This window comes from Castor canadensis, chromosome 1 (assembly GCF_047511655.1).
Source record: "Castor canadensis chromosome 1, mCasCan1.hap1v2, whole genome shotgun sequence".
NCBI lineage: Eukaryota > Metazoa > Chordata > Mammalia > Rodentia > Castoridae > Castor > Castor canadensis.
In genome coordinates, this window is record NC_133386.1 from 201,132,857 (window position 1) to 201,160,851 (window position 27,995).

A 27,995-nucleotide genomic window follows, 5' to 3' on the forward strand; every position below is an offset into this window, starting at 1 on the left:
TGGGGTTTCAACTCAGGCCTCATGCTTGCTAGGCAGGTGCTCTACCATGCCACTTGGCCCAGTCCGCCAGCCCTTTTTTGTGTCATGTATTTTTGAAATGGGGTCTCTCCAACTATTTTACTGGCCTGGCTTCAAATTGAAGATCTTCCTGACCTCTGCCTCCCAAGTAAAGTAGTTAGGATGGAAGGTGAGAGCCACTGGCACCCTGCTTGACTTTGTTTTGTAAGTTCTTCTCATATGTCTTTGCTTATATGTCAGTCCTGACTATAGTTTCCATTTGGTTATGAAAGATGAGGAAAGGTAAGTGATTGATTCTTTGGCAGTCTGTGTTGTCTTCTTATTCTGGTGTTCAGTATGCATAACTCCCACCATTGTGCACTCAGTGCATGGGCATTGCCATTTATTGAAGCACCAGGGTTTAGACAGATCTGGCAGAACTGATGATCCTTACTGGAAGTGAGACCTGGGATCTTCACATCTCTCTTAGCCCACTGTTCTTCTGAAAAATAAAGGCCACAGGCCACTAATATATTGGGGTTTATAGGCCTACTTCATTTTCTGGATTTGGATTTTTATCCAAATTGAGTGATTTGTGCTTATCTCTCTTATTAGATTGTCATCTCTTTTGAAGACTGGGCTATATTTTATCCCTCTGTGTATCATACTCTTCCCCCAGAGCCTGTTATGGTGCAGCACACATAGTTGCCTCTCAGTGAATTATTTGTAGGGGGAAGAAAAGAAAAGAAATGGACTGGAGGTATACCTCCCTGGAGGCCCTGAGAAATTTTAACATAAGTATCCCCTATTACAACCATCCTCAAGGAATTGTGTAAACCAGACCTCTGTCTCTATCCATTTCTTTGGCCATTTAAGTCACAAGTCTTAATCGGTATGTTAATTAGGTGTGATAATTACTAAAAAGAACTACTTTTTGAGAAGATGAGGGGGAAGATTTACCCTGTCTCTGGATTAAGAACTCAGAGAGAATGCATTACTAAGGAATCCCTGCCTGGCTTCCTGAAGCAGGAACCAGAGCCAGAAAGCCAAGCCCTCTCAGTTTTGCTGAGTCTTTTCAGATCTCTGCCTATGCTCTGGTTTTTGGTTAACTGGCTTCATCCTTCCCTGTATATGATGTGTGAACAGGTACACAGAGTGTTGAGAATTTTGTCCAGAGTTGGAGAGATCATGTGCTGTGTGTCAGAAGGCTGCAGTTATTTATAGGGGAGAAAAACTCAGGAGCATGGCACAGGAAGAACTGACTTCACACCAACTCAGTGCCGGGTGACGGCGAGGACCCACATATTCTTTGTGCATCTCAGAGATCAGTTACTTTTCTCCCATCCAAGTACTAACCAAAGCCTGACCCTGCTTAACTTCTGAGATCAGATGAAATCAGGCGCCTTCACGGTGCACCCTTAGTGGAGTTGCTTTTCTGAATGGATTGAAAGTTGTGAGGAGGTCAAGGCCAAATTGCCCAGGACCAGTGTGGGTAGGGCAAGAGTGGGAAGAGGATCATTTTCTTCCTTTCTGCTTTCCTGGCTTTTGTGACTCATGCTGTGAGAGCTTCTCTTGACTTTTGCTTCTCAGAAAAGAAGGCACCATCTGTGTAGGGTGGTGGAAAGAAGGACCTGTTAGACTGGTCTGCTTGGGCCTGCCTCCCCTCCCCCCACCCTAGGCAGGGAGACTGAAACTACTGCTTGCTGGGCTTTGCCAAATTAGTTTCTCCTCACAGATTACCTGCTCACAGCAGGCAGGCAGCTCCCCACCCAGGAGGCTTGGAGGAGCCAGCTGCTGTGGGAGTCACTCGGGTGGGGGCAGATACTAGACACTAGGTGTGCCACTTATCTGCCAGGGACTGCACCTACTCAGTTGCAGAGCCCTGGGGCCTGTGGGAAATAGACTGTGTCAGGTGCCTAGCCCTGTGCCTGTGGCCACATTCCTGCCTGAGAGGGTGGGGAACTTGTAAATGGGGGTAAGTGAAGTGTAGGGAGAGAGAAGATTCTTCCCTAGGGCACCCCAAGTGTTTTATTTTGTCGCTTCTCCCCCCCCCCCTTACTGGCGCTTGAACTCAGGGCCTACAGCTTGAGCCACTCCACCAGCTCTTTTTTATAAAGAGTTTTTTTCTGAGATAGGGTCTCCTGAAACTGTTTGCCTGGGCTGGCCCCTAACCATGAACCATGATCTTCCTGATCTCTGCTTCCTGAGTAGCTAGGATTACAGGTGGGAGCCACTGGCGCCCGGCAAACACCCCAAATTTAGGATTGTAATATTTGTAAGACATGCTGCTGTTCAGTACCTTAATTTCTGGAGTTGTCACCCCAGCCTATGCAGTGTTTTAATTCAGCCTAGGCAGACGTTTTTCAGTGTGTGAGCCTGGTATCCAGGCATGTTAGATGATGTTTACTTATGCAGTCAGACTTTCAGACAGGTTGACTTAATGTAAGCCAAGGTCAGGAAGTGGTCTTCAGGACATGCAGCCCATGCTCACTTCCTGCTGTGGTCTCAGGGTCAGGGCTGGAAGGTTTGTGAACACAGAGGTACTAAGAACTCTTATATCCACACAGGACACCCCTCAGAGTTTGTCTTGGGCTCCACATTTTACGAGTGTGGAAACAAGGGTCCCAAGAGGGTGAATGACTTGTTCAAGGTTACATAACATACTTGGATAGAGCTGGGTCTAGAATAGATCTCCTCTGGGACTCTTGGCACTCTATTACTATTACCCCCACTTCAGAGGGAGTTCTGCTGCTTAGAAGGCCAGCGTGGGGACTGCCTGCAGGTCTCATGGTAGGAGGTGAGCTGGGAAAGGACAGTGGAAGGGCAGTAGGCCCAAGTGCCGCACATTGGTAATGAGTTCTGAAATCCTGCTAGACACTGTCCATTGAGACACCAAAAGTCCCCAGGGACAGATTTAAAATAGTGGGCAGCAGCACTCCAGCCCTGGCCCAGGTCGAAGGGGTCACATGGGGCTGGGTTGAGTTAAGAGGTATTGAGTGAGGAGGAGTTACTCCATATCAAGCAAGAAGATCCTGATCTTACGACTTTCCAACATGACTTAGGAAAGCATTTCTGGGTAGCCTGCTAAGGTGCCAGGCACTTTGCCTGGGCAGCAAGGACATAGAAGTAACTGAGTCTTGGAAATTTCCCTGAGGCTGCTCTCACTCTTGTAATGATGAACAAGACAACCAACAAGAGTTGCCAAGGAGACCAGCTGATAATCAGCAGTGTAGTCCTAGGGCTAAGCAGAACACCTAGAGGGACCTCCAGTGAAGTGAGCTGTGTGGATGGAGTCCAGAAGACTTCCACTGGTGAAAGTGATGTCTGAGCCTCTGCTTACTAGGAAGAGGAATAAGAGCTGGATGGAGGGAAAGTGTTCTAGATGCTGGGGTGGGAGGCTATGGCAAAGACTGGGAGGTCTGCAAGAGCATTCTGCAATTGAAGACTGGAGCCCAGCTGCAGGCAAGGAAAGAGAACTAGCCAGCTCATGATGCAGTTGTAGAAACAATCCCAAATCCTTATGGATTAAGTTTGCAAATATATATATATATATATATATATATATATATATATATATATATACACATATACATACACATATACATACACACAGACATACATGTACTCATACAGAAATACACAAGTGTGTATTAAAGGCACACTTTGAATGTGAAGCTATTCCTTCCTGTTCCCGGTGCTGGGTCCCCCTCCGAGAGGATGCTAAATGCTCCCTCATCACCATGTGCCATGTTGTACAATAAGAGATTTCGGTCCTGGTGGGGAACTTAGCCTTTGGCTTTGCAGCAGAGCTGGTTGGGGACACTAAGGTTGTATCTAGCCCAAGGGCCAGGGCTGCTTTCTCTTTTCTTGTTGGGGGAGTGACTCATAGGCTCTTGCTGCCACCAGAGTTTCTACAGGCTGCTCTAGCAGCCTGTGGGAGCTGACAATATCATTTGGTGAGAAAGAGGAAGTACCTACTGGCCATCCCTCTTGACAAACATTTCTGTCACCAAACAGCACCTCTCTGTGGCAGCCTTGGTTTCTGTTCAGGCAGGGGGGTGCCCTCATCTCCCTGTGGGAAGCCATCATCTGTGGCTTCTGCTCTGTCCTTGGCCATAGACTGGATTGCACTGTGTCAATCCAGTGCTGTCAGTGCAGTCCATGGCACAAGTGCTTGGAGTGGCAGGCCTTGACCAATAGAGTTGTCAAAATTACCATGCTCCACACTGCAGGGGCTAGGGCACAGCAGTAACACATGTAAGTATCCCACTGGGAGAGGCTTCTTGGGACAGCATTTCACTTCTGACCACATGGACTGTCCCACCAGGGAAGAGTTGGGTTCCATGCTAGTCTGGCTTTTACTGTTTTCCTTTCTGCCTTTTCCCAAAGACCATACACCTGCCCATCTCCTGTTATGTTCTAGTGCTGAGAGGAGTTCCATTCAAAGTTCTTGGCAGGAGACTCTCCGATTTCTGCCCTGGTTGATTCCCCTCCTTTGGCCAGCTTTGTTTGATGTGCGTGTTTCCCAGAGTTCTGGTGAAGCTGGTTGGCTCTGTAGTGGTCAGAGATTGGAGCTCCTGCAGTGGCAACCCAGCTGCTTCTCTCCCTGGCTTTAGGGGTGGGGCTTTAAAATAGTAGTAATCTCCCTTCCTCCTCCACTTCCCCCACCCCCACTCTCACCCCTGTGCTGCCAGGCAGACTGGAGTGACCAGCTCTGAACTGAGCAGGACTCAGCCCCACTTCACTGCTCTGCATGACAGCAGCAATCTGGAGGAAGGTTAATGGATATGTGAGTATGTGAACACTGGAGCATAGCACTGTCTCCAGCCGTTCTTCTGTGGCAGCAGTGGACTCAATCTGGTGTTAGTGGAGACCAGGGCTTTTTAGGAGAGATGGTGAGCTAGCCAGGTGTCTGGCCCAAGGATACCCTGCTAGAAAGCACGGCCCTTTAGGAGAGCTGGGAGCTGGTATAGGGAGTTTATTCCTGGAATCTCTTGCAGTACATATTTTTCCCCCTAAGCTAGGTTCTTTTTTCTGGCAGCACAGAGTTTTAAACTCATGGCCTCATACTTGCTAGGCAGGCACTCTTATTGCTAAAGCCACTCCACCGGACCCTAAGCCAGGTTCTTTCATTCCTAACTTACTACTTTAGTTTCCTTAGCATGGTGTCATCTTCCCTGTCTCACAGGGACTCTGGGTGGGAGGTTAGGAAAGTAATAGCTGCTCCTTTGCTGGAAAGGACAGGAGAGGGAGCACAGGCTGCCAGCAGTTGTTTTCATTACCCCTTTGGCTGGCTGGAGGAGAGTACCATCTTAGCTTTCTGTAGACCTCTTCAGCCAAAGGGAATATCTTTTTCACTTAGGCTTGAGTGCCTTAGGCAAAGACCAGTAGAGGCCTGAGCTTGCTGAGTGGAGAGGATTGGTTACTTAGGGTGGTGACCAGTGGTTTTGTAGAGGAAGTACAGTTTACAGAGCCAGAGGCCAGCTTTCCACAGTGTGAGCAAGTGGTTTCTACAGCCTCAGTTGTCTACTGCAAAGGCGTGGGTGCCAGTGCCTCTCTCCCTTTCTTACTATGTCTATGGCTGGTGACTGTCATTGTCAGGTAACCTGATCTTCATACTCTCTGCTGCCTGACCCTCTTCTGGCTGGAGCTGGATACCTAAAGTTGATTTTCTTCCTTTCCAGTTCTGACATCGGTTAGGGTAAGAAGTAGTCAACAGAAGTTCTGTTTTGGTAGTTTGATTTATGTTTTAAGTTTAGATATCTGAGAACAAAATGCTTTCTTTATCCAAATGTATACTTAAAATATCCCCTCTTTTGGCTGGGGGTCTAGGTCAGTGGTAGAGTACTTGGTTAGCACGTGTGAGGCTATGGTTCAGTCACTAGCACTGCAAAAAAGAAGGAAAGAAACCCCCTCTCTTTCTTTAGTCCTACACATACATTTCTTGGTGAGTCACAAAGACTTTTTGCTTGGGTATTAATTAATTTGGGGGCTCTTTAGGTGGCCTGTGTTGCCCAACCACCCTTGTTTCTCTCCATCCCAAATAAACCACAGACATTAACCTTTCATACAAAGAACACTGGAAAAATTAAGCAGTGCCTCAAGGTCACTTGATCATAAGTGGTATTTGGCATAGGTACCTGGTTTGGTGTTTGGTGAGATGTTTCTGCTTTATATTTGAGCAAAAGATTTCTTGGCAGGAGTCCTCCACGCTATGTTCTCAGTGCTTGCCCTGTGCACAAGGTTTGCCCCCTCCCCTACCCTCCCTTTCCCTGACAGGTTGTTTTAATCCTCTTGTCTATAAACAAGTGCAGCAGAATGTGTTGGGCCAGCTCACATGACCTTGGTTATCTCTTCGTGGGTTAACCAGCATCAGCATTAGATGCCACAATCACTTGACATGGTGAGCTGTTAGGGTAAAGAGGGGATATGCCCAGAGAAAGCCTGGGTCTTCCACTGAAGGTACATGGGAGTGCCAGGTGGGAAAAGTCAGTGCTCATGGAGCAGGACTTTTATGAGGAGTTTGCAGTTTCATTCCTTCTTGCCTTTATTAGCCTTGTATTCCAAGTTCTGGGATCTCATTTTTCTTTCTCCTGAGACAGATGCCTACTAGTTCATGAAATATAAAGCCCAACACCTTAAATCCCATTTTCCCAAACAGTGATCCTGTTAAGTTATGTGAAAGACAACTGATGCTGGGATTCTGGCTGCCAAGGAAAGCCTCTGAGTTCTCAGGAAGGGATTTTCAAGAGCTGGAAGTGTGGCTGAGCATTTACCACCACCATCACCCCCTGCCTCACGCACCCACATTCAGGTTTCCCTCCTCTCACAACCTAAGCTTTAGTAAGTATATGAGATTATACTTGCTCTGGCCATACCTCACGTGTGTGAAATTCTAGTCATATTGCCCCCCATTACTGCTGATTTGCAACGTTTCCAGGTCCATATATTTAGAAAGTCTTGGCAAGATTGCTAACACTTTGTGCCTTGGGAAAGAAGGTATACTCTGGATTTTTCTAGGGCAGTGTTTTTGCTTAAAATGCTATTTATTAGAAGACTGAAGTGGTCTTTTACGGAAGGGATAAAATGATTGTGTTGGGGCCTTTTCAGTCCACATCTGAGCTGAGCAAGATGACCAGAACTTGACCTTTGACTACAAAGCTTTCCTGGACCAGTTTGAGAAGATCCATCTCTTCTGGAGATGCAGAGCATCTGTGACAAGCATTGAGTAAAGATGTTTAGACTGAGTCTTCTAGCATCCTGTAGAAAAAGTGGGGAAAGAGAGCATACGGAATTATAGCAATAATAATTGGTATGTTGTGAGCATTTAGTACATGCAAGGCATTGGTCTAAGTGCTTCGGATGGTCCTGGATATTTGGTAACTTGATTTTACAGCTTTTGTTTCAAGACATCTATTTACATGCCCATTTATTCCTGTGGCATCTTTCAGTGGTTAGAGTGGACTAGAGAGAACAACAACATGGGTGCAGTTGTCTCCTGCTGCCCAGCTCCATTCCATTTATTTGCTTTTTTCTGGGTGGTAGTGGGGTTTGAACTCAGGGCCTCATGCTAGCTAGGCAGGCATCCTACCACTTGAGCCACTCAGCCAGTCCTTTTTTGTACTGAATATTTTTGAGATAGGGTCTCAAAAATTGAGGTTGCTGCCTTCCAACCTCAATCCTCTGTTCTCTGCCTCCTGAGTAGCTAAGATTACAGGCATGAGCCACCAGCGCCTGGCTCCAGCTCCATTCTGATTAAAGTTGTCCGGGATGGGTTCTTTCTTTGGGGTGATATTTAAGCCACCATGCTTATTGCTAATTAAAGACACCCTTTAGGGTATGTTGGGGGGAGGGGGTCCACGTTCCTCTTGGAGTCCTCCTTTCTTCCTTGCCCTCTTGGTGAATTCAAAAATGGAGAGCTACAGACTCAGCTGCCTACCTCCTTCAAAATAACCAGCATTCTCTCATCCACAGTCTGTGTAATGATAGTACATCTAACAAGGCCCAAACGTCGCTTCCTTCCTCCCCAACACCCGCTGTTAACTGGTAGTTTTAGTTCCTGTGGGATTCCACCAGCATATGAGCTAGTCTGTATTGAAGACCACTGCTCTAGTGTTCCTGTCAGAAGTCAAAGCCCAGACAGAGCCTGATCTGCCTGCTGTCCTGGCCAGGCCCTTTTCTGACTATTCACCTCTCTTGGAAACCAATATAGTCAAACTCTCTTCCTAGAAGAACTAATAATAAAAGTGCTTTTAAGAAGATACTTGTAATGGAAGATGACTGTTACCTGGTTTGCATACTCTGCTCCTAGACTGAATGTACAAATAGCTAGGGTCCTCTGTAGTAAAACTGCCATTTCTGCCAGTAATTGAACAACAGTGTTTGGCTTCAAGGGGCACCCAAGGTCTAGAGCTGTAAGCTGACATAAGCTGGATCTCACTGAGAAGCTTGGACTTCCCAGATTTCACCTAACTGCTGACAAATGAACCCTCCATTTCTTGGGCAGGAAAGCCAATGTACCTGCTTGGGCCATTGCCACTGCAGATTTTCTTCTCTGGTCTTCATTAGCTCTTTTCTCCTGGAAGATAGTATCCTTTCAAAACTCCTTTCTTCCAACCTCATCTCCATCTAGGTTCATGTATCCTCAGACCCTCTTTCCACCAAGAGCTCCAGCCACCCCAAGTGCTTTCATGCCCTCTGGCTCAAGCCTTCTGTGTCACACTCTCACCCAGACTTTGGAGGTTAGGGATCCCTAGTATCTGCCACCTGTGGTACTTGGAAAGTAAAGATGTGTCCCAAGGTTCCAAGTTGGAACTTGGAATTCATTTTCTTCTCCTAGACTATGATTTAACTTTAAGTCCAGTTCATATTCTATTACTTCAGATCCAGTAGGGTTGACCGTGAGCTGACCCGAGAACACAACCACCATTGGTAACCTGTTTTGGTGGGAAAATATTTTCTTTTCAGAAGGAAATTTTTGGTGGCCTGGCTCATGATAGGCAAACAGCAGCATCACTGAGCTACCACACAGCTCCTAGTAGGGCACTTCGGATAAATTGGGGATTTCTTGAGGAATATGCTGTAGTCTATTTGCATGTGCTTATGGAAGTGTCTTCTTTACTTGGTTGTCCTGGCACAATCTGGCACACAAATAAGTTGTCTTAGATGCTAAACAACAACCCAGGGTGGTTGCTGGAATGCTGCACTCACTCACCTTTCATGGTTCTGAGGGACAGGTATACCTAGGATCTCCCTGTCAACTGATTGCACCCATTCTGTTGCAAATGGACAGAGAGCAATTCTGCCCATCATTGGGAGCAGCTCAGGGGGCTTTGCTTCTGGAAGGAGCCACCAGCTGAAGTTTTAAGTCAGTTAGGTAGAGCAGCTACATTGAAAGCCCAGCCTGATGGGGACAGTTGTAAGGTCAGGGTGTCAGTGATGGCATTGGGTTGTTTCTGTTACTTTTTCTTCTGCTCTGACCTCTGGCCATAGTGACTTCTGAGGCAGCAAACATAGTCCCAGTGTTTTTCTGACATTTCTTCCTTCTTCAGATTCCTCTTTGAACCTGGAGGAGTAGGAGGTAGTTTTTCCTCTTCCAGGGGAAGATGCAGTGGAAAGAGGCACGTGTCTTGTTCAGCACCTTCCAGCAGCTGCTGGAAGAGGAGAGAAGGCCTGCTTCTCAGGCTAGGGCTGGCTCTCCTCCCAGGCATAAAACCATTGTTAGGAATGCCATGTTGGGTTTACAGGAAGAAAGGGTTAAGTCCACACCTAGGTAGAAAGGCTATTGCATAAATGCTGAGGGTTTTTTGTTTTGTTTTGTTTTGTTTTTTTTAAAAAAAGATCTCGTGCTTCTTTGTTATTTTGTGTTGGCAAAAGCCCCAGGAGAAGATGGGAGATTCTGGGAGGAGATGGTTGTGCTGGGTGAGTCACTGAGCTCCCCACTGCTGCCGTTTTTAGTTCCTGCACTTCACTTGGCTATAACAGGAGGCAGTTTGGGGAGGGGGCAGGGTGGGAATGCTCCTGTGCAGGACAGGAGGCAGGTGGGTATGAGTACATTTTTAGGGCACCCTAGGGTTGATGGGACCCTACAATCAGTATGTTGGTTTAAGGGGAAAATACTATAGCAGAACTCTCAGTGTGGCAGATGGTAAATAAATGTCTCATGCAATCCTTATAGGAGTCATTGTCACTTCTCAGACCAGTAGTTTCTGGAATGGTTCAAATTGCATTACATTCTCTCAACACTCATGATGGTTTTGATAGCAAAGCAGTGGAGGGATTGAACATAAGAGAAGCAGAGAGAACCGTTTTAAGTGGGAGGGCCTGGTGGTTGTCATGGAAGGAAAGGGTTCCCCCTCTGGGGAAAGGAGGGGGAGCCAGAGAGCCCACTTGGATGTTGTCTGCTGAGTACACTGACATGGGTTATTAGTGTGGGTCCCAGAGATTGTCATGAAGACACACACATTTTCTCATGCATACACATTTATTTGTTCAGCACTTTATTGAATACTGTGTTAGCCATTGTTCTGGGCCATGAGTAAGACAAACCGGGGTCCCTCCTGTTGACAGACACTGGTGCCTTGAAAGAGGGGAAATGGTCCCCCTGTAAAAAAGTTTTGATCCTTCCTCTGCCCTTGTCTCATCTTCTGGGGGTCATGGTGAGGGCAACTTTAAGAATCAAAAAGTTAGCTGGGAGCTAGTGGAGTGGCTCAAGTGGTAGAGTGCTTACCCAGCAAGCGTGAGGCTCTGAGCTCAAACCCCAGTACCACCAACAAGAAGAAAAAAAGGTAGCTAGGCACCGGTGGCTCATGTCTGTAATCCTAGTTATTTGGGATCAGGAGGACTGCAGTTTGAGGCCAGCCTGGGCAAATAGTTCTCAAGACTCCATCTCCAAAATAATCAGAGCAAAATGAACCAGAGGTGTGGCTCGCCAAGAGCACCTGCTTTGCAAGTGGGAAGCCCTGAGTTCAAACTCCAGTCCCACCAGGAAAAAAAAAAAACACAGTTGTGTGTGTTCTATACTGCAAGTATTTTAACATGAACCATCTGGATGTCGGCACTAAGGGCATATGAAGTTGAGCTAGGCAGTCTCTGACTTCCTAGACCTTGAGGGAGTTAAGGTGTGGGGACACAAGAAGAAATACACAGTACAGGTAGTGTACTCATGTGCTATGAAAGTCTAGAGAAGGGAGTAACTGCTTCTAGCTAAGAAGGTGTCCCAATTTGGTATGAACCGGGAGAAAAGAATTTGCTTGGCTAGGTCACTTAAGAGAAGACATTATATGCTAGATGGAACATCTCACTCTAGTGTGTATCTGGATATTTCTTGGTACCACAGTTCTGCCCCACTCCTCGTGTGGCATCCAAGGCAGTGGAGTCGGGATTCCATCACAGGTCTAACTTTGCAGTGATGTCTTCCCCACCATGCCCATGTAGCTTCCCTGTACATAGCAGCGGAGATGGGAATGGAAACTCAGAGTCCAGAGGACATTACCAAAACTAGTAGGAAAGAAAATGAGGTTAGGTTAGGAGGAGGCCAAGGTACCTCGGCTGCACTGGTATCCATCCCCTCCCCACAGTCCCCTGTGAAATGAGCCAAGCCTTTATACTGCCGGCTGCCTTCTGCCTCCCCCTGCCACCCCCATCTCCAGAGTCTGAGCTGCTGGCAGCCTGGCTCTCCTGTGATATGGAGGAACTCACTGGTCTCCATGGTTACAGTACCCACTGGTATGGGAGGAGCCAAATGAAGTGCAAGCCTGGCAATGTGAGCTTCCCCCAGCCCTTGGCACCATGTGGTATGGTATATCGGCTGTTTCTTGGACCTTATCTGGAAAGAAGGAACTAAGAGCCCAGGTGGGACCTGGTAGAGTACACAGCAGACAGCCATGCAGGTGCCTTCTCACTCACCTGCCTTAGCTGGGTGGCTTCATGTTAGGAAAGAGGGTCCTCTGTCTACAGACCAACCATAGCAGGAATTTGACTTTTCCTTGTTCTTGAAGAAATACCAGAGCAATGAGAATCAGTTTGGCTACACTAGTAGTCAAATTCTTAGAGATTAAGCTCTTCCTGGGGCCCAGAGAAGGTTGTGAGTGAGAAAAACAGTGAAGAGAGGTAGTAGAAAACACTATCAAGACATTGCTAAGCACCAGGCACTGTGGTAAACATTTACATGAATACTCTCCTTTAATCTTCACTCTGATCCTGTGAAATGGGTACAGCTGGTATTCTCATGTTCCAAATTAGAGGAGTCACGTAACCTTGCTCAGGTTCAGCCAACTAATATGTAGCAAAGGTGTGGCTTGCTCTCAGGATTGTCTGCCTTCAGAACTCTGCCTGCTGTCCTGCCTCCCCTCATATGGTAGGCTAAGCATCTTCTCTGCAGTTCCCCTTTTCTAATTGTAGAAGCAGGAGCCACATCTCACCGGACTTTGCCAATGGCCCTAGCTTTCAGAGGTAGGTGCTCAACAGAGGCTTGCTGGAGCAGCAGTAGTTGGAGAAAGAGACCAGACCACAGAGGGCAGATTCTCAGAATGAGGTGGCATTAGAAACTCGTGGAGCCCTGGGTGCTTAAAGAATCCACTGTGTTTTAAGAGGAGCCCGGCACTTCCAGTGACCCTGAAAACCAGAGGCTGATGAGTGCTGTTGCTTTGTGGCTTCCAGACATGAAGGGGTAAGATGTTCGCATCTCTTACTCCACGTTAGTCAGTCCTTGCTGCCTTCTCAGGCAGGCTCTGGCTTCCGCTGTGGGCTTTGAGGCTTGCAGACTCCTCCTCACTGCCAGCTGCATTGTTGGTCTCCCTGCCTTGGGGTTGCAGCTTAGAGGGTAAAGTGCAGTGAACCACCTTGTTGGCTTAAGTTGCAGGCTTTACTGGTGTCCTTTGTCTGGAGGCGCCTCCCCTGGCAGGAAAAAGGGACCAGCCCTTTGGAGTTTTATATAACCCCAGCCTCCCCCTGCAATAGGATATTAGGGGAATGCAGGCGTTCCCTAGATGAAGCCATCCTGGTTAATTTGGGGAGATTCCCCACTGGAAAATGCAGAGCATAGTTTTTCAAGTGGTCTCCTACCCAGAATGCTCTTGGTTTATTGACTGGTGGCAGTTGAGAGTGACAGTTGCTGAAGATCAAAGGATGCAAGGAAGGCTACTGGATGCAGGGAGGGAGGGTTGGGAAACTGGGGACCTGCCGCAGCCCTGTAACTTCACCTGAATCCTGCCATATCTCTCCCTAGCCTCTCTCTTTGAGGTCAGTGTTTTTTACTTCCTCAGTTTACAAACCCCCTTATTGTCCTCCACACATAGGATTGAGGAAATAATCCTGTGTACCTGGAGACTAGAGCAACAGAGCTGTGTGACCCTGCTCTGGCTTCCAAGTCTGCCATTGAGTGAAGGGGAAGGTGGTCCCAGGAAGCCTGAATCCAGCATCTAGAATAAACCGTGACCTCGTCCACTGAAATTAAGGCATGCCATATGTCTGTGTACAGAGAAAGTTAAGCATAAGTGCCGGGCATATAGCAGTATCAGAAAGGTTGGGTCTGTTGACTAGGGCTCATGGGTACAGCAAGCATTTCTGGACTGCCCCTCAGTGGTGTGGTCTCCCATGAGTGTATGCTTATGTGCTAGGAGGGCACAGAGGAGGCTTGGCCCTTTGCAGAGAGGTTGATGACCCACCAACAGGAGGTCTTCCCAGAGTTGCCTAATGGGAAAGATACTAGCCTCGAGTGCTGGAGAAGATGAAAAATGTAGGTCAGAGCATCAGGAGAAAGGCTGTAAGCGGGACACAGATGAACTTGGAATCTTTTTTTGGGAAAGGTAGCCAACTTACCCACATGCTTACCATGTCCCTGGACTGTGAATGCTTTTCAGGAGGAAAGCCTGAGGAAGCTCAGGGTTCTTAGAGAAAGCAGTGTTGTTTTGGGAATGAGACTTGGAGGTGAGCCGGAACCTAAGGACAGACTTTCAGAAGCAGGGCAGGAAAGGACCTAGCTAGAAGGGACATGTCAGCTGAGCCCCGGTGGCTCATGTCTATAATCCTAGCTACTTGGGAGGCTGAGATCAGGAGGATCGAGGTTCCAGACCAGCCTGGACAAATAGTTCCAAAATGACCAGAGCAGAATGGCAAGATGGAATGGAGGTTGATTCAAGTGGTAGAGCACCTGCTTTCTAAACACAAAGCCCTGAGTTCAAACCCCAGTCCCATGGAAAAAAAAAAAAAAAGGACATTTGTGTTGTTCCCAGCCTTTTGGGCATAAACTAGGATTAAAGGATTAAACCCTAACATTAATAAATCTCTTTTTTTTTTTTTTTTTTTTTCAATACTGGAGTTTGAACTCGGCCTCATGCTTGCTAGGCAGGTGCTCTACCACCTGAACCATTCCATTAGCTGTTAATAAGTCCATAGACCTCCAGCGGGCTTCATAGGATCCCCGTGTGTCCTGAAATTATGTCCAAAATGTTTGTTGTCTAAGTTGGAGTCAGCGTTTTTTTCTAAGGTTAAGTGCTGATTTTTTAGAAAGTCAGGAGATCTATCCATCCTGCCACAAACTGTGGGCTTACAGGTTCCTGCTTGTACCTTCCTGCTTTGATCCTAAAGGAGGTTTGCCACTCTGGGTCAGCACACCTGAGTCACAAATAGTCCTCTGAGCCATGTTTGAGGTCTTGTTAAATGATCTGCCCCTACCCAGGTCCCACCTACTGCAGGTGAGATAAGGGCTTTATGACATCCTTGGCTGGAATGAGTCTCCTCCTCACCCTCTCCAGCAAGTACCCAGCGAGCACCTTGGAGAGGGTGGAGCAGCCCACTTCCGGGGAGTGCATGGGGGAGGGGAGAAGGAAGTTGATCTAAACCCGCCTCTTTTTCTGTCTCCCTTCCTGCCCATTGCCTCCTGCCCCTGTCCTCCAACCTTGCTCCTGGTATACTATCCTGGAACTGCATGCTCTTCCTGACCACCAGGTCCTGGTCCTTGAGAAGTCTTGCCAAACTCAGTCTCTCTCTCTTTCTCGCTCTCTTTCTCTTTCTTTCTCTCTCTGTCTCTCTCTCTCTGCTAGTGGTGGTTTCGGTTGCGACACAGCCCAGGTTCCCAGGCAGGAACCACTCGGCCTGGCTGCTTTGCTCCTTTTTCACTGAGGCGGTGGTAGAAGGTGTCGCCTGTGCTGGCTGAGTAAGGGTGGCTGGCTTAGCCGGCAGCCTCCGCCCTGGGCCTGGCTCTTCCCGGCCTCTGTACTTTGCCCTCGATGCCTGACAGGTTCTGCTGAATGGAAGTCGCTGGTAGTCCTTGTCCCTTTCTCCGTCCGGGTATGTTTTCCCCTTTTTGCCCCTGGGACTGCTTTCTTGTTCCTTACTCCCATCTCAAACATAATTCTTTCAAGAATTGCTCATTGGAGTTAATTAAACCATAGCATGGAGTAGTAAAATTCACAGGAAGGACATCCAGGTGTTGAGGAGGCATTACCTAGGAAAGAAAGACGGTGAGCACTGGAAGAGGAATCTGCTCACCTCTAGTCTGTCAGGATAGGCCAAGACAGTGGGCTACAGATGAACCCAGCAGGTACTTACGTGCTATAGTGAGGGCCCAAGGAATATTTCTCTTTACTCTGCAACTGGGGAGTGCCTGCTTATCACCCCTCCAGCCTTGTTTCTATCCAGCCTTGGGGAAGCCTCAGAATGTTGAGCCAGGCTTCTGGAGGGGAGAACAGTTAGTAGGAGCCCTGCAGCATTAGGACTGGGGGCCCTGCCTGCCTGAGTCAGCGCCGGGCCTCTTGGGGTGGAGGCTGTCTTCCGGGTGAGCCTGGCAACATGCCTAGACCAGGTTCTGAGCTCCCAGGCAGAAGGGCCCTGGTGAACCCAGTAGATTTGACTCTCTTTTCTTCTCTATGCCCTGCTTTCTCTCCTGCCAGCCACGGCCCCAAGAGCCTGCTTGGGAACCAAGCAAGTTTTTGCCATTTGGTTCCAAATACTGATTTCTAGGGATGCCGTTACTCTTCTGAAGCTGCTTGAGAGTCATGGGGGCTGCTTTCACTGAGGGGACCTTGGGGGTCTGCCTGGGGTGTGGTGTAGGTAAGAATGTTGGGGATGTCTGCTGTCATCTATCCTGCTGTAAGCAGGGAGGCTGGAGAAGAGAGAGCAGAACTTTAGCCAGATCCTGTTTCTTTGACCCAGAAGAGCAGCTAAGTCTCACTCAGCTTACCACCCTATTGGTGGGATCTGGGGCCAAGATGAATAGGCTTGGTGTGAACAATTGAAGAGAAACTCTTGTCTCCATAACAGCCACCCCACAGCCTTACCACCTCTTCATCCTTCAGAGCATAAGGGTAAGGGGGAGCACAAGAGTTGCCTCAGCTGGGGCCTTGGCCGAGGAGCATTGTCTACGGGAGACACTCACCTTTCTGGACTTCCTTCTTTTCTTCACTTTTCCTAGTAACTCTCTGCAACCTGCCCCATGTCCCTGCTAAGGAAAACATGAGACATCGGGGTAAGAAAAAGACTTAAGTGTTTTAAGTCCCAAGAGTTGGGTAGCTTAAGCCTGAGAATGGATTTGGTGACTCTGGAACAAGGGATCAGAGAGCAAGCACCAGGGCTCATTGTGCTCCCTGTGGCCCTGAGCAAGTGGGACCTCTTTTCTGACTATGCTGGGTACCCAGCCTAGAACCAGTCCTTCATATCTGCCCCAGCTGATTGCCTGGCTGCCCTTCTTCGCTCTCACAAAGGCCACAATGGCTGATGTCTTTTCCCCAAGTCTAGAAGGCAGTGAAGTTCTCAGCCTGGACCCCTGTCCCATGGAGAAGGCCTGTGGCATCTCTGTTGGCCTGCATTTGACTGAGCAGATTTAGCTTAGATACAGAAGGTTGTTGACAGTCAGACTTTCTGGCTTAGTGGGGACATTTGAGGGCATAATAAATTGCTCTTTTCTGGGGGCAGGAGGGAGGGGAGAGTAAGCAGAGTCTTTCTGTGTAGCCCAGGCTGGCCTGTGGTTGCTCTTTATTGGATATTGGTTAAAGCATTTGACATGTGTTCTTTCATCTGCCTATGAGAAGTAGGGAATGTTTTATTGTCACTTTACAGATAAGTAAACTAAAGCTAGTAGGTAAAGAGTCAGGACTTGAACCTACTTCTGAGGACTAGTGCCTTACATACTGATGTGTGCAAAGACCCCACATGGGTCATTTTTGGGTGGTTTTCCACCCCCCACCCCCCACTCCATAATCTCACTTCCTTCTTAAGGAAGGTGTTGATAGTAATAAAGTTAATGTGAGTGAAGTGGCCCTTACGATATAAACTATGGCCGTTTGTCTCTGGTATCTATACTCTTGCTTTTATTTTTTAATTTTTGTTTTCTTTTGTTTCTGGTATCTGCACTCTTAATCCTAATCAGTAGGGAAGGGGGAGTCTCATGAGTGGTCAGATGGTTGTTTGATGCTCCTTGAAATCCAGCAGCAGCCTCCTGGTGGGAATGCTATCTTGCTGTGCCACATAGACCAGCCCCGAGCCAGAGACAGCAAGAGGGATGGGCGAGGCAGAGCTCAGAATGCCCATGGCATTTCCAAGTTGGGCTTCAGAGGTGCAAAGGGCCCAAACCCTCAGGTAAATGGCAGATCCCTATTCTGGGTGTTCAGGACCTGAACACTGCCAAGCTCCTGCTGCCTTTGGCTTGTGTCCCCAGAAAAGGGGCATATGACAAGAAATTTAGCAGGTGCGTTAAAAGCTGCCAAGGAAGAGGACTGGTGTGTAGATTGGTGGTAGAATGTTTTCCTTGCATATGTGAGGCCTCAAGTTCATTCTCCAGCACTGAAAAAAAGAAAAAAACTTGCCTAGGAAACTTTCCCAGCCATCTTTCTCTCATGGGAGTCTAGGCAGAAAAAAGGTTTCCCTTCCGCCTGGGAGGATGAGGTACTAACAGGGCAGCTTGTTAGGGAGGATAACATTAAGAAGAGGTGGCCATGGAGGACACGCCTTCAGGTCTTGTCAATAGGCTTAGGGGACCCAGGATTCTTCAAGAAAACTGACCCACCAGGCACCAGCAGGATGTGGAACTGCCCTTCTCTTCAAGAGTGGTGATCCCCAAAGTTCCTTAAGGAGGGAAGAGAGCAGGTATTTGAAAATTCTTGTCTAGCAAATGCCATGTAAGGACCAGCTATGGTTAGGTGAGCTGCAGAATGTGTGGAGAACAGTGGGCCAAAGAGTTATACAGCTGGAGTGGACAAATAGTAGGGCTTGGTGGGGAGGGGGCTCATGGGGACTCAAGCAACAGTGAGGACTTGTTAGAGATTGTTCTGGGATATGAGTTTGCTATGTGCCAGGGGTTTTTCTCCTCCAGGGAACTTCTGGGATCTGGGTCAAACAGTTCAAGAAACAGCTCACAGGGGCTGGTGGTTTGGCTCAAGTGGTAAGAGCGCCTGCCTAGCAAACACGAACCCCTGAGTTCAAACCCTAGTACTACCCAAAAAAATGAAAAATAAAACAAAAAAATTCAGAGCTGCTATGCAAAGGTCCTCCCTCCATGGATACATTAAGGAAGAGGGAAAGTCAGAATTGTTCTGCTGAAGAAGCATCTGTAGGGCCAAAAGATGCTTCCCAAGGGACTCTTTCTGTGTGGGTTTTGAGGACTTCACTTGGAGCCAGGAAGGAGTATAAAAGGAAGAACCTTGACTCAAGTGCCTCTGGTTGCCCTGCTACTCTTCAAACTGTCTCCTTGAAATTTCTAAGGCAGCTTTGGATGGTTCTTGGATGAGGCTCTGGCAGGAGCTGTGTCTTCATGTGCTGGAGCAATGGTGCCAGGTGTTTTCAGAGAGGTGAATCAGGACTCAGAATAGGAGTTCAACTAGACTCTCTTCTTTTTTTAAGCTATATTAGGATATAATTCACATACGATACAATCTACCCACTGGAAGTACAACTATGTTAAATTAACTTTATTAAATTCAGGGCTGGGGGCATAGCTCAAGCAGTAGAGAGCACCTGCCTAGCAAGTGCAAAGCGCTGAGTTCAAACCCTAGTACCACACACACACAAAAAAAATCAGAGTTGTGTATCACCACAATTAATTTTAGAGCATTTTCATTACCTCTAAAAGAAACCCCTACACCCCTTAGTTGTCACTCACATCCCCCCTCCTCAACCCTAGATAACCAACCACTAGTCTATATTTTAGTTCTTTACCTGTTCTGAACATTTCATATAAATGGAATTATACAGCATGTGGTCTTTTGTGACCAGCTTCGTTCACTTAATGTCTTCAAGGTCATTCCATGTTGTAGCATGTATCAGTACTTCATTTCTTTCTTTCTTTCCCTTGGTACTGGGGATTGAACCCAGGACTTCATGCATGCTAAGTAAGTTCTGTACTGTGGGCTAGCCTCCTGTCTCTGCCTCTTGAGTAGCTGGGATTATAAACATGTACTACTACACCCAGCTTCATTTCTTTTTATTGCCAACTAATATTCCTCTGTATGGATATGCCACATTTGTTTGTCAGTTGATAGACATTTGAGTTGTTTCCATTTCTTGGCGATTATGGATTATGCTACCATGAAGGTTAGTGTAGACATATAGCCTCATTACTCTTGGGTATGTGCCTATGAATGGAATTGCTGGATCTTGGTCTCTCTGTGGTTAGTACTTTGAGGAGTGTACAAATCTTCATACAGAAGATTTTTGTTAAACCAGGTATTTTTTGTCTTCTGTTCATATACTTGTGCATAGCCAGCTGTAACTTCTGCTTCCTCACACTCTTGTTTGATGTGTGGAGTATCTAAGGAGAGCAGTGCAGGGCAGACTGCTACTTTGCTCAGACCCAGTTATTTAGTTCATTCATTGTACATGGTACTGATCATAGTTCAGTCCGTCTATGTGCTAGAATGTGTCAGAAGATAAAGGATATATGTGTTCTGGCCTTCATGGGCTTCCATTCTCATTGCGAGCAACAGTAAATAAAAGTAAAGTGGTAAATAGTGGAGGTTAATGCAAAGGCAGGTGGCAACAAAGGTTTTGATGCAGCTCTCACCATGCTGCTCTGCATGCAAGTCCCACATCGTGAACAGCAGATGTAGGAGACTGCATCTCCCAGCTGGGGCAGAGGAGCTGTTGGGTTACTAATGGGAGGCCAGCGACACTGATGACGAGTCAGATCTGGTCCTGAGCTCTGATGCCCACAGCCCACAGGACCTTGGCACTGAACCTTAGGCTGCGCTCCTCTGGAGTGAAGATTGGCTGTCATGTCCTCTCCTGTTCCTTTTTTTCTGCCTGCCTTATGATTGTTTGTGTGCCTACTAGCCTCTCGGAACCTTCCTGTGCACCCCGTCCTCTTAAGAGAATTTTGCAGAGAGCTGAGGGCAGGGATTGAGAGGACTGGAAGGGCAGCAGGTAAGGGCCTGTCTGTTTCCACCCTGCAGCCAACCTTGGGACACCTTGATTCCAAGCCCAGCAGTAAGTCCAACATGCTGCGGGGCCGCAACTCAGCCACCTCTGCTGACGAGCAGCCCCATATTGGCAACTACCGGCTCCTTAAGACCATTGGCAAGGGTAACTTTGCCAAGGTGAAGTTGGCCCGGCACATCCTGACAGGGAAAGAGGTGAGCACTGGGGTTGGGGATGGCAGCAGCTCCCACCCACCCTGGTACACTCCAGTAGGTAGTAGGAGGACCACTACTGCAGCCAGCCTACTACTGAAGGAGATACAAAGGAGGAAGTGAAGTCAGATCCTGAGGCAAACATGTGATCTTGGGTTTTTTTCTCTCATGTTCAGGTAGCTGTGAAGATCATTGACAAAACTCAACTGAACTCCTCCAGCCTTCAGAAAGTAAGTGCCCTTTCTAAATCTCCCTCAGGTCAGTGATCTACTGACCCCATGGAACCCCATAGACTGTAAAAACTCTGGCATTCCACCCCTTCCCTGTGGCTCTGCTCCCTCCAGGGCTTTGGTTGGATCCCCTGTGGTGGCTCTACCTGGGTGGGTCTCTTGGTCAGAGGCACTGTCTCTTCTGAAGTGTGTGCCCCTTCCCAGCCTCTTGATCTACCTGTATCTTGTTATCTTCTGGCTTGTGGGCAGCCCTCTGCAAAACCCTATGTTCATAGCATTACTAGAAACACAGGCAGCTATTCAAAGATGTGGAATGACCTAGGGGAGTAGCGCTAGAAGTATGGGAATGAGGAGGAAGGGAACCTACCACTGGAGTGCTAGCCCCACTTCAGAGAGTGAGTATAGAAGACTAGAGTTCTAAAAACTCCAGTTCTAAGTTTCTGACAAGGTGTGTAGATTCAGGACAGATACTTCAGTTTTCTTCTCACTTCTGAGCTCGCTTGCCTTGATGTCACATAGTCATTTGCATGAAGTTTTTGCTAGGAATGTGATAGAAGTGAGAAAAGAAAGGAGAGACCTTCAACTTACAGAAGGGGGACAGCTTGCCAGTGACTGTTGTAGAAACGAAGCCCTTTGCCCTTCTCCCCATCCTGGGCTCCAGTTAGGGGAAGGAGGAGGCTCCTTTCTGCCTCCAAATGAGGTACCCCCTACCCAGTTAGGGTAGGGTCAGTTAGCTTCTTTTGGCCCTCCTACCACAACTGACCCTTGCTCAGATTTTCTGACCAAGACCTAGCTCTCTTCATGTTGTGGTCAATGGAATTTTTCTTTGCATGAGCACATTGTGAACACTGAGTTGGGGTCCAGGATCCACACAGTCAGTTACAGTGGCAATGGGAGACTAAGGGCAGGGGGCAAAGGGTTATGGGGATAGGTGCTCCCAAGTTAGAACACATGGGGTAAGTTTCCCTGATAGGCTGACAGCACATCAGTGAATCCCTGGGATACCCTCAAGGGTCTTTGGTTCAAAGGAAACATTGCTCTCATCCTCAGTGCTTCCCTCCTTGGAGTTTCTGGAATAAAGGGAAAAAGATCTGCTCTTGACCCACTGGCTCCACCCCTGCAAAAGTGAAGCCAGAGTAGGGTGGGCTGTTGGTCCCTGGAGTATTCTAGCCTGCCACCATGGTCATCACCAGAGTCAGCCAAGCCATTTCATTCCCTTCCTCTGTGTTCTTCTCCCTACTTCTTCCTGACTGTCTGGAAGGCACTGCACCAGACAAACCAAGCCATTTTAAAACCTTTCTTTAAAACATATTTCATTAGCAAGGTCGGTCTGATTCTGGTCAATCACTCTGTTTGCATCCTAGTAGTGATCCTAGTAGTGATTCCTAAAGGACAAGTATTGATGACTGGCCCTTCAGTGTTCTAGAGCAGCCCAGAAAGTTCCAGGTTTCTCAGGGAATGCTTTTCTAGGCCACTTGTCAGAACCCTGGCCCCAGAGTCTGGGCCCTATTTCAGTGTTGCTCCTCATTATTGAGCTTGAGGCAGAGGCCAAGAATTTTTGCTTTATCCAGGGAAGGAAGCAAGAAACACTTGAACCCTAACAGAGGGAGCTAAGGTCAAAATCAGGTTCGTGAAGATTGGAAAGTCAGTTACTTCTTTTCCTTTCCAGTTACAAAAGCTCTGATATATCATTAAAGTGGAAAAACGTATTCATTTTTTTCTTTATTAGAGCTCCTGACACCCCCCCCCAAAAAAAAAAAAAAAACCAACCAGTTCTGTTCTTTGCACGTGGTGAGGCCTGGAAGTTACAAAAAACCCCACCTCCAGTTTTCTGGCCCCCGCAGGGGGGAAGGAGTTCATTTCTGTCATCTTTCTTTATGAAAGTACATGGTTTGGAGCCCCTGATTTTGTTTCACAAAGAGAGCGTGAGTGTGTGGAGGTGGATTTGATTAAAATTGGCATCAGCTATATATAGGAGTGGCTTCTTCTATCACCACCCTGGAGGCCCAGGAGGGAAGGACCTACCTCTACTCTCCCAAGTATAGGCCCTCTGACTTCTGAATGTCAGAAAATGATGAATGCCTATCCCATTTACCAGGCCAGCTGGAATGTATTTGGTCACTGCACTGGGGAAAGGACTTGGACACTGAGTATTCACAGGCACGGACTCACACTCCCCCTGCATAGCACTCGAGCGGAAACTGGCTGATGTTTTGAGGCTGGATTTGGGTGGATGTGGAATAGTGCACAGCTGGCTCATCTGATGCTGAGGCAAATTGGTGGCAAATTGGCAGCAAATTGGCAGAGCCAGTTCTGCTCCAGCATCCCTTTCTGCTTTCCTCCTCTACCTTGCCTCCCAGCCATGAGAGGGCCATGATGAGCTGAACCATTGCCTTATGTCTTCTCTCTACCTGGTTTTGGTTTCTTTTTGTTGTTTTGGGGGAAAGTCCTAGCAAGGGCTTAGTTTGAAGGGACCTAACAGGAGTATGGTGAGCAAGCATGACCCCCACACACAAACACCCCCATTGTTTTTATTTTTCCAGCTATTCCGTGAAGTGAGAATAATGAAGGTTTTGAATCATCCCAACATAGGTGAGAAGAATTATCTTTCCTTCCTTTTTCCCCCACAGCAAGGCTCCACTTGCCAGGACGAGTCCTTCTCCCCAGGAACATTGCTCTCTGGAGTCTGTCCCAGAGGGTGCCAAGTATGCCTCTAGGGGAGCTCAGTTTAAAGTCCAGCTCTACCCTAGCACCCTGGGCTTAGTAGTTGGTTGATATGAGAGGAGCTTGTCTTAGATGAGGAGAGTGTGAAACTGAAACCATTAATCCCTAGTGGTATCCCTGGACATGTTGGGCTCTACAGGTGTCCCCTACTCCTGTCTGAGGCTGGGGGTTGACCTTTTCTCTTGCAGTTAAGTTATTTGAGGTGATTGAGACTGAGAAGACACTCTACCTTGTCATGGAGTATGCCAGTGGGGGTAGGTTACACCAGTGGTGGTAGGTATGGAGCTGCCTCTTTCTGTTGTGCCCCTGCCTCTCCTAGCCCCAGCTAGCTCTTACTGTGCTCCTGCCATCTCTTGCAGGAGAAGTATTTGATTACCTAGTGGCTCATGGCAGGATGAAAGAAAAAGAGGCTCGAGCCAAATTCCGCCAGGTGGGTGTGCCCCTGTCCATGGGTCCAGGCCACCTTTGCCTTTTGGGGGTTGGCACAGGAGGAGCTGCCTGAGCAAGTGGCCTTAAGAGGGTAACTTTGGGCTCTAATTTTTTTATGGGCGACTTAGAACTAGATCATGGGGTCACAGCTCCACAAGCCCAGCTTACCCACCATCCTGGGATAACCCTTCTTCCTTCCTTTCAGATAGTGTCTGCTGTGCAGTACTGTCACCAGAAGTTTATTGTTCACAGAGACCTAAAGGTAAGGCATGTTCTTACCTCCTATACCTTTTGGGGGGGGCTGGTTGTTTTCTCTCAGGCCTCCATGGTAGAGCCTCAGTAGCCATCAAACCCTGAAAGTTCAGGAAACTCCAGTCTTTGGTCTTTTTGAGATGATCAGGAAACTCCTAGGAATGCTTCTGATAGAGGCCTGTGCCTGTACTCTGTCTCTCACCACAGTGCCAGCAAAAGGGGGAGGGAGGGATCTCTGCCTTTTCCATGCTGCCAGGAACACTTCAGGCTTTCCTGATCCTATAGGTGGCCTAGTGGCTGGTCAAGTAAAGAATGTGAGTGTGTCATAGATGTTTTGCAGGCACATATGCACACACAGATACACCGTCTCTATTATTGAGGTAGTCCAGTTTGAGACTACCTGTGAATCTCCTGGCTAAGTCCTTGCAGACATGAATGTGTAGCCTGGGCCTGACCCTGTAACTTTGCATAGCTCCCAGGGTCTCTGGACCTGTAGATCCTAGCTTTTCCATGGCTTTCTTTGTGAGGATGCCCTTCATGCCTTCCTCTTGCCCACATTGTTCATACTGATTGAATCCTGCCCTGGAGTTGGAGAAGATATCTGAGGCTGAAGATAACTTTTCATTTGTTCTGCCATCCCCTCAGCTCCTTCTGCCCAGTACCTCATCGTGGTCTACTTTGGGTCTTGATATTTTCCACTTTATCTTCCAGGCAGAAAACCTGCTCTTAGATGCTGATATGAACATCAAGATTGCAGACTTTGGATTTAGCAATGAATTCACCTTTGGGAACAAGTTGGATACCTTCTGTGGCAGTCCCCCTTATGCTGCCCCAGAACTCTTCCAGGGCAAAAAATACGATGGACCTGAGGTGGATGTGTGGAGCCTGGGAGTCATCCTCTATACACTGGTCAGCGGATCCCTGCCTTTTGACGGACAGAACCTCAAGGTGGAGTAAAGTGCAGGCTTAAGACTTAGATCATTTTACTACTTCTCATTTCCTCTCAGCCTCTGGTCTTGTGTTTACCCTCTCACTTTTGGCACCTGTCAACTTTTCCCAAGCCAGAGCTTCAGAGAAAGACTTGCTGAGTTAGCAGCAGTTAAAAGGTTTTCCATGCTGCATATGGTGGTGTACCACTTGCATCTGTAATCCCAGCACTTGGGAGGCTGAGGCAGGAAGATCAGGAGCTCAAAGCAAACCAAGGCCACCTAGTGAGACCCTGTCTCAAAAAAGAAAGGTCTCCCACATGTAGGAATTAGTAACCTCAGATCTCAATTCCTGTGTTGAGAGATGGGAGAAATTGTTAACATCTACTTAGTCAGTCTTTACCTCTCAGGATCTTGAATGTTAGGTTTCTTACCTTGACCTTGGGGTGATGTAAATTTCCTAACCACAGGAGCTACGGGAGCGAGTTCTAAGGGGGAAATACCGGATCCCATTCTACATGTCCACAGACTGTGAAAATCTGCTTAAGAAATTTCTCATTCTTAATCCCAGCAAGAGAGGCACTTTAGAGGTGAGAGCCTGGAGCCAAGCTGACCTCAGGTGCTGGGGTTCCCGACGGGAACCTACAGGCTGAGTTTCTTCCCCTCTGCCCTTTTCCCTCCCCTTGCTATCCAGCAAATCATGAAGGACCGGTGGATGAACGTGGGGCATGAAGATGATGAACTGAAGCCTTATGTGGAGCCACTCCCTGACTATAAGGACCCCCGACGGACAGGTGAGCTGTGCTGGCTTGGAGCTTGAGCCTACCCATGAGTCAAGACCAACCTTAAAACTGTGTGTCCCCTTCCCTCTCCTCCTACAGAGTTGATGGTGTCCATGGGTTACACACGGGAAGAGATTCAGGACTCACTGGTGGGCCAGAGGTACAACGAGGTGATGGCCACCTATCTGCTCCTGGGCTACAAGAGCTCTGAGGTGCGTGCTCCTTGTCACCATTCCCTGACCTGGCCACCCTTGCTGTGGGTAGCACCCAGTCTCTAGCACCAGCTGAAGACAGAAGCCCATTTCCAAGTAGGTGTGCCCTCTACTGACCAGCGTGATGCCTCAACCATGCTGTCTAAAGCCTTTAACTGGTCTCCCTCAGTTAATGAGTAAGAAACGGGGGGGCCTGGGCCCAGGGCCATACTCCTTGCGGGTTAGTTGAGCTAGCATGCTCAGTGTTGATTAGAATGGGCCGAGATCATCTGGCTGGCAGTTCTATATTGGTCTAGGTATCTGTGTCTCTCTTTGGCTGTGGTATCATCTCTGGCTTTGAATGTGTCTGTCTTATAGGAAGCTTCATTCTGTGTGTTGCCTCTTCCTGGTGCTTGTGTCTGGGTGGGTGTTTCCATGTGCACATATGTCTGTCCTGGGGGAATCTGGAGGCTTTATGATTGTTTTGCCCATTTGGGTTTGGTTCATCATCTGTGAGTGTCCACATACACTCACAGCCTCCCTCCCTACTCTTCCATGCAGAGGTGGGGAGGGAAGGGAGTCCCCTCTTGGTTCTCACGTCAACCTATTTCTGAGGTGCCTAGTGGCACTTGGTATGGGTTCATATTGCTCTGGGGGAAGGGGGTAAGTCTCTTGAGTCTGAATGTGTACGTTCTTGTGGGTATTTGTGTCTCTGGGTATTTGGGCATGTGTTTCCCTTTCTGAGGATGGGTGTCTTTCTGGGACATGTCTTTGGCTGATTGTCCTTGACTGTGTCAGGGTATGAGTATCTTCAGGGTCAGGGGATATATTTAGGTATATATTAGTCTTATAGGGTGATGTCTGGTGAGCCTGGAACATGTGCTTGTCAGGGTGGGGCAGCGTGTGTCAGTGTATCCTTCTAACTTCCTCTTTCCCTTGGTGCCTTGTTTCCTTTCTTGTAGCTGGAAGGTGACACCATCACCTTGAAGCCTCGGCCTTCTGCTGATCTGACCAACAGCAGTGCCCCATCCCCATCCCACAAGGTACAGCGCAGCGTCTCCGCCAACCCCAAGCAGCGGCGCTTCAGCGACCAGGGTATGTGCTTTTGGGAGCCATAGGTGGTGACCACCTCTCTCCAGAACTGTCCTAGGTTCTGGGGGCTGTGGGTGACAGCTGAGTTTCAATCCTGGTTCAGCCATTTATTAATAGCATGGCATGGGCAGCTCACCATCTTCCTTCCACCACTTTGAAACTGGGGTATAATGATAGGAGAGCACCAAGCATGATAGTGGGTGTTCAGCAGACACCCAGCCTTACCCATCCCACCTCTGACCCCACAGCCGGCCCTGCCATTCCCACCTCTAATTCCTACTCTAAGAAGACTCAGAGTAACAATGCCGAAAATAAACGGCCTGAGGAGGACCGGGAGGCAGGACGGAAGGCCAGCAGCACCGCCAAAGTGCCTGCCAGTCCCCTGCCGGGCCTGGAGAGGAAGAAAACCACCCCTACCCCATCCACGGTGAGCATGGCCCTGACCCAGCTCCAGACATCTCCTTTCTTAATCCAGACCCCAGCCCTCTGCCTGCCACTTTGGCTTACTATGGAAAGCCTAGCATGCTCCCTTTGCCCATCCCCTCACCCCCCAGGAAGAGCAGAGTCCTGTTCCAAGCCTGCCACTGTCTGCTTGAGGGGGAGAGGAAGGGAAGGCTGTCTGGCCCCAAGGCAGAACCTGACTGGAGAACACGAGGCTCCCTATGAGACAGCTCTTGCCCTTCAATCCCCACAGAACAGTGTCCTCTCCACCAGCACAAACCGAAGCAGGAATTCCCCACTTTTGGAGAGGGCCAGCCTCGGCCAGGCAACCATCCAAAATGGCAAAGACAGGTGAGTTAACCAGACCACC

At 48.2% G+C, this 27,995-nt stretch overlaps 1 protein-coding gene across 11 annotated transcripts in view; it reads left to right on the forward strand.

Annotated features, from left to right (window-relative positions):
* The window catches only part of Mark2 (microtubule affinity regulating kinase 2), a 57,387-nt gene that overhangs the window by 21,977 nt on the left and 7,415 nt on the right, over positions 1-27,995 (forward strand). For 9 of the 11 annotated variants that reach the window (XM_020159012.2, XM_074048134.1, XM_020159009.2 and 6 more), the window contains 13 exons: positions 20,382-20,561; positions 20,735-20,788; positions 23,332-23,380; positions 23,701-23,766; positions 23,872-23,942; positions 24,147-24,203; positions 24,905-25,141; positions 25,590-25,709; positions 25,814-25,913; positions 26,001-26,113; positions 27,055-27,187; positions 27,433-27,611; positions 27,879-27,976. In XM_020159012.2, the coding sequence (XP_020014601.1) occupies positions 20,382-20,561; positions 20,735-20,788; positions 23,332-23,380; positions 23,701-23,766; positions 23,872-23,942; positions 24,147-24,203; positions 24,905-25,141; positions 25,590-25,709; positions 25,814-25,913; positions 26,001-26,113; positions 27,055-27,187; positions 27,433-27,611; positions 27,879-27,976 (1,457 nt within the window). Of the gene's footprint in view, positions 1-14,469; positions 15,289-15,663; positions 16,305-20,381; positions 20,562-20,734; positions 20,789-23,331; positions 23,381-23,700; positions 23,767-23,871; positions 23,943-24,146; positions 24,204-24,904; positions 25,142-25,589; positions 25,710-25,813; positions 25,914-26,000; positions 26,114-27,054; positions 27,188-27,432; positions 27,612-27,878; positions 27,977-27,995 lie in introns of those variants that run through there. The other 2 variants (XM_074048132.1, XM_074048138.1) reach the window with 2 other exon arrangements.